This window comes from Polypterus senegalus, chromosome 6, assembly GCF_016835505.1.
Source record: "Polypterus senegalus isolate Bchr_013 chromosome 6, ASM1683550v1, whole genome shotgun sequence".
NCBI classification, from domain to species: domain Eukaryota; kingdom Metazoa; phylum Chordata; class Cladistia; order Polypteriformes; family Polypteridae; genus Polypterus; species Polypterus senegalus.
This window is the reverse complement of record NC_053159.1, coordinates 161,831,558-161,838,078: the sequence shown is the minus strand read 5'-3', so window position 1 is coordinate 161,838,078 and position 6,521 is coordinate 161,831,558. Positions and strand designations below refer to the sequence as shown.

Sequence of the window (6,521 nt, the reverse complement as noted above, 5' to 3'; positions counted from 1 at the left end):
ATGTGAATTTCCCCGAAAAAGAAGAAATTAAAAAGGAATTCTGATCCTAACATAGAGAAGACAGACAAGAGATTATATTCAGCAAACATAAAAGCACATAGAGGAGAGCACTGAAAAGAAGGCAACTCTCGCATGTGAGGAGCACAAGACAAATGTTGGCTCAACTTCCACATGATTCCCCACCACACAACAGCTGCTTTATCGCAAAAGTTAGCTTGCTTGCTCTGCAGACTACAGAAGCAACTGAACTTGGGTAGTTTACCATTGGCCATTCAAGAAAATAAGGATATGTTGTTATGTTCATTCAGATTGGACATTAGGTTGTCTGTACTTGGAGGCGTATTAGTCAGTCAGTCAGTCACACTTTGTTCTTTTCACAAATAGGAAGGAACTCCTGACTGGCATATACCAGCTCCAGACATACTGCACATAATACGGGAGGCAGCACAAGATCTGCCAGGAATGAAATTGCAGCCCAGAAGTGGAAAAGTGGCACTGCACAAGGACTTTCACAGAGCAGTGGGACCCTATGGAATTGTACATTGTATTACGTGTTTATTCTTGTATTCATTTTATTTGTTGAGCTCAAAAGAAAGCAAACAAGCAAGCAGGGGCTTCTGACGCTGCAACTATGCAGCCACCCCAGGGCCTTATTTAATGGCCCAGTATGTCTCAGGCTAGAGCTGTGGCACAGTCGGTGGCTTTCTTGGCTTACAGTGCCCTCCATAATTTTTGAGACAAAGACACGTTTCTTACATTTTTGCTTCTGCTCCACAACACTTCAGACGTGATTTAAGTTCACATTGCAGACTTTCATTTAAGGTTGTCTGCATACATGTTGGTCACACCTTGTAGGAATTACCACACTATTATAACATGGTCCCCACATTTCAGGGCACCATAATGTTTGAGACACAGCAATGGCAGGTCGATTAAAGCCATCATATTTAGTGCTTTGTCACATATCCCTTGCATGCAATGACTGCTTGATTCATAGACATCACCAAGTGCTGAAGATCTTTCTCTGTTGATGCTCTGCCAAGCCTCTAATGCAGTCATCTTCAGCTCCTGCTTGGTTTGGGGGCTTGTCCCCTTATGTCTTCTGTTCAGCATATGAAAGACAAGCTCAGTTGAATTTAAATTGGGAGACTGGTTTGGCCATTCTTGAATTTTTAATTTTTTAGCTTTGGAAAATTCCTGAGTTGGTTTAGCAGTATGACTGAGATCATTCTCTTGTTGTAGAATGAAGAGCCGGCCAATGAGTTTGGAGGCATTTACTGGATCTTGAGCAAATCAGATGTTTCTATACAACTCAGGAATTCTTTGTGTGACTGCCGTCAGCAGTTCTGTCATCAATGAAGAGAAGTGTGCCAGGACCTGTGGCAGCCATACATGCCCAAGCCATAACGCCCCCACTACCATGTTTAACAGATGAGGTGGTCTGCTTTGGATCTTGGGCAGTTCCTTTTTATCTCCACACTCTGCTTTGATGAGGTTCATCTTGGTCTCGTTTGTCCAGAACACTTTTATCCAGAATTCTGCAGGCTCTTTTAACTCCTTTTTCACAGACTGTTGTGGCCATCCTGTTTTGGTGGCTAACTAGTGGTTTGCATCTTGCAGTGTGCCCTCTGTATTTCTGTTCATGAAGTCTTCTGCTGATAGCCGTCTTTGACACATCCACATGTGTGTCCTGAAGGTAGTTTCACATCTGTCAGACAGGCGTTTGGGGCTTTTTCTTCACCTTAGTGAGGATTCTTCTGTCATCAGCAGTGAAGGTCTTCCTTGGCCTACCAGTCCCTTTATCAAATACTGAGCTCACCATTCCAACAGTGATGTGCACAGGTGGGGCGTCCTCTCAATACAGTTCACGTCTGGCACAATAAGGACTATAGGGGCATTATTAACAATTATTTACAGGCGTTAAGACATCCGATTTAAGATAATCTAAATAGAGGTGATGTTCAGGCTGTTGCAGAGTTAAATAGGCAACATCACACAGCGAAATTCACCCGATCCTGTACGTCTGAGGCACATCACTGCATGACCACAGCTGATCTTGCCCCAGTGTCACCATGCAGATATAATGTGGCCTTTCTGTAACATGCAAAGTAATGCATATTTACATGTCCATTCAGACGTAATGCATTTACATGCATTTTTATTTAATTTAATATATATTTTTTTTTTGTATCAGTATACTGCTGCTGGATTATGCGAATTTCCCCTTGGGATTAATAAAGTATCTATCTATCTATCTATCTATCTATGTATCTATCTATCTATCTATCTATCTATCTATCTATCTATCTATCTATCTATCTATCTATCTATCTATCTATCTATATTCACGTTCTTTTCTGGCTGTCACATAAAAGACATTCTGCTCACAGAGCTGTTTGGTGAACAAACCCAATAATCATTGCAAATGTGCCAGTGCACAAGCTCAGCTCTTGTTGAATCGTTATGACGATTTTTCCTTGGAAAAAAACTGTCAACGACACATCTACAAGGCGCTTATTTTTCCTTCCATTTTGCTTGAAAGTTTAATGTGTGAAACGCATCCAAACTAACTGGAAAGACTGAAACAAAGTAACAAATCATCTCTTGATTCTGTTAAAAAAAAACAGAGTGTAAAAATGTCTTTGGAGTTTTGACTTTTTTTAATTCACTGGAACTTGTGATTTTTCAAGGCTTTTGGGCCTGGGGTTTTTATGGTTTCCCTCTCCCTTTTGATGATATTTTAAGCTTCAAGCCTTTTTGAGTGTGTAAGCATCAGGCCTTCTTTGGGGTATTCAGGCCTTTTTGAAGTCTGTAGCTGTGAAATCATAAGTAGGCCCTTGCTTTGATTTTGACTTCTCCTTGTTTTAAAACCTGCTGTTCAATCCTCTCTTGATCTCAGGTAAAATAAGCAGATGAGACAGATTAAGAGTTGGGGAGCCTCCCCGTATACTGGTCATAAGTTCCAGTAACAGAAAATAGGGTAAAAAATCAGATACATTTGACAAGATTTCAATGGAGTCACAAAGCTTTTATAAAGGGACAAATAAAATTAACAGATGTGACGAAGAATGAAGGAGCCGGGGATGATGTTAGAGGGTAAGGGACAGAACTGAAGTCATCAGGATGGGACCGGGAATGAGGTGATTCCAAGAAGCCGGAACAGCGCGTTTCTTCATTGTGCTGATGGATGTGGAGATCGGTGGGTTTGTCGAGAAAAGGAGAGAAGAGTGTTAATATCATGTCTCAGCCCCCCTTATCTGATAACATTCTGTTAGTCATCTTAATGGCTTCTATACACTGTCTGGATGTTGTATGCTGGTCAGTCTGCTCCTGAACTGGAAAGGATGTCTAGTCATGTTGCTCTTTGTTCTCCTCTGCAGCTGGTCTTTGTTCTGGAGCGATTTGATAAATTAAGCAGCATGTGCAAAACCATGAGAACACAAAGCCCACATTACATAACATTCTTAAACCCACCCAGCCCAACTTAAAGTTGCAGAGAGTCCAGTCTATTCTCTGCAGCATTAGTGCAAAACATGTGCCAACACCGGAAGTGGCACCAGTGCATCTTTTACATACACCACACTCGCACTCACACTGGGTCAGTTTTGAGTCACCATTCTCCTTCACCGGTATCATTCTCATATATGCCATGGTATTATTCCCGCTTTTAGATTTTTTCATTTAACTGGTTTAATCCATCCATCCATCCATTTTCCATTCCCACTTTATCCTGAACAGGATCGAGGAGAGGCTGGAGCCTATTCCAGCATGCATAGGACACAAGGCAGGAACAATCCCTACATAGGGCGCCAGTCCATTGCAGAGGGTAAACACATATGGGTCAGTTTAGCATCACCAATCCCCCTAACCTGCATCTTTTCAAAACTATAAGAACACAAAGTGCATCTAACAGGAGGTTGGTAAATCAACTTCATCCAACCTACAGAGCCCATCCCTGCGGCACTGGGTGCAAGGCAGGAGCGCCAGCCAATGACAGAGCCCATATTCACTGGCTCAGTGTGAGTTACCAAAGCCTTCTTCCATTACACTCAAACACGCAGGCTGGGTCTTTCAAATAACTTGTTCAATTATGACACATACACTAAAAGGAGTCCAGGATCGTTACATGGATGGATTTTCTCAGCTGCCAATCATTCTCAGTAATTTGATTGTCATATCAGTTGTGGAGGCACACATCAAAGCTGAGTTCCTGAGCACACTGAGTCCACTGCTGGGTGGATGGGACTCTTAAGCGCCCGCCTGTCCGGCCAGCCGCCCCGTCCGCTCTTTCTCTCTCTCTGGAGCGGGCTGCGAACGGTTAATGTCTTGATCGCCAATCAGTCCGGGGGGCGGGGCAGCGCGGCTATTGCGTGCTCTGTTATGTGAGCGGTTATTAGATCTGGAGCAATGCTGAGCACGGTGCTAAGGGCAGTCTGCGGTGACAAACGCCAGCAAATGCCTCGGACAGGAAGATCTCTGCAGTGTTGCACCAAATCGAGCGGGTGAAGGTGGCCATGGCTCATCACTGGTATCCTCACGTCGGTTCACAACTGCTGCTACTGGTTCTGTATGCCATGCACTCCGCCAGAGGTATGGATTTCTGAAATTAAAAGTACAACGCAAATTTGGGTTTTTCGCTTGTACAGCCAGAGTGGAAGTGAAGCCAGTGAATCTCACGCGTGGAGTGTGAGTGCTGTTATTTATTGCTAGTCCGTTACGCGAGCGCTTCGCGCTAAGTACTTTTGACAGGCACCCCGCTGTCCTAATCAACTTCAGCGCGGATTTAGGCGATACATAAGGTAGCCGAGTAAGCCGCTCCTCCACCTGCAGCTCCATACCGGACACACGAAACTATTTTAGTCAAGCTCTTCAGAGGTTACAATCAGATCATTGCCGAAATAAGGTCTCCCTGGTAGTTGAGCTGAACCATTCTTGATATTGTCGGACAGATCCTGTAAAATTCGACACGAGGTGCCAGCCTGTGCGCCCAGCTTCGAGGCTGCGCAGTTTGATGCCCGGCTTTGCATACATCGATGTGTTTAACTTTTGTTCTGTAGTACCTTACGGGGTGAACACCAGTCCAACGACACATCCGGAGATGCTCACCCCCTTACTGCGAGTATAGAGCCCCTGCCTTACTGGGAGTAGAATTTGAACCTACAGCCAGCGTGGGCATGCAAAGTGAATCTATTGCGTGAGCAAGACGGAGCGCGGCTGAATACAAATGTACTTTTAGGTGTTTTTGTGTACATCTTTAAAAAACACGAAAAAATCATTTCTTTGAGCACAAATAACATAGAATTAAAGTCAAGTAGGGAAAACGTGATTACTGAACTTGAAAAGGCAAGTACAAACAGATCAGTATTTGGACAAGAGCAAGTTATGTCATGGAATATAAACAGGATTAGCTGCAGTTAAAGAAAAACTGAACACTAATTTACACAGGCAGGGAAAAAATACGATAATTCACATGTGTATCACTAAAATTCATGAATTCCCAAAGTCATCACATACATAGATTACACGGAAGCATCACAGATCCTGCCAGTCATTATGTGGATCTGAAGCGTTTCCATAAGAAACTTCAATAAGAAGAAAAAAGTGTCAGAAATATTAATAGGATCATTCAAATAACTAGTTTAATAAACCTTTTGTGAAGGGGAAGTGTCTCTCGCTCAAGGCTATCTATTTCCTCCCTCTCTCTCTATGTATGTATGTATGTATGTATGTATGTTTGTGTATAATATATATATATATATATATATATATATATATATATATATATATATATATATATATATATATATATATATATATATATATATATATATATATAGACTTTGGCATTCAGTTTTGCAGTACACAATCTGTTAGTGTGTGTTTTGTAATGCATGTTGTGATAAAATGTATTCAATTTTTCATTCCAAAAGATTGTGCATCAAAAAAAATTGTAGTAATAAAATGATTTACATCAAATGTTTGTGATGCACCATCTGTTGGAATGACAAACGCAGTGCATACATCTCTGTTATATGCCATTTGGCATGGGATTCGTAAAAACAGTGCTAATGTTTGTCTTTTTGTAGACATGCAGACTCTAATCCTTTTTATTAAGGTGGATATAAGTGGGTTTTGGGCAGCAGGTCAGACTGTAGCTCTTTCAGTGGTGAATGGGGATTGCTCTTGTATTTTCCACACCCCAATTGTACGTCTTGCCTTTTTGAGATTGTGGTAAAAAGAAAAGGTGCACAGTTGCATGTTATTTAAAAAGGGTTGGCAGGTTTTCTTTCAGAGGAGTTGGTTGTAAGTCACCTCATCCTTCGCTTCTGTTACTGTCTGTCTGTCTGTCTGTCTATGTAATAGTACCTGCCAAATAATACAATGAGTACACAACACATGTTTTGCCTTAATTGGGGCTCATCAGGTGTACACACCTTTGCTTCTCCTTATGGGGATCAAACCTCAGACATCCGTGCCTCAGGTGAATCCTGTTTCCCCTGATCATCCTTGAGATGTTTCTG

General features: G+C 42.0%; 1 protein-coding gene across 2 annotated transcripts in view; it reads left to right on the top strand.

The window, feature by feature from the left end:
• The first annotated feature begins 4,417 nt into the window (after window positions 1-4,417).
• LOC120531752 (activin receptor type-1C) overlaps window positions 4,418-6,521 on the top strand; it is a 216,895-nt gene continuing 214,791 nt past the window's right edge. For both annotated transcript variants that reach the window (XM_039757443.1, XM_039757442.1), the window contains exon 1: window positions 4,418-4,590. In XM_039757443.1, the coding sequence (XP_039613377.1) occupies window positions 4,515-4,590 (76 nt within the window). In that variant the 5' untranslated portion in view covers window positions 4,418-4,514. The remainder of the gene's footprint in view (window positions 4,591-6,521) is intronic.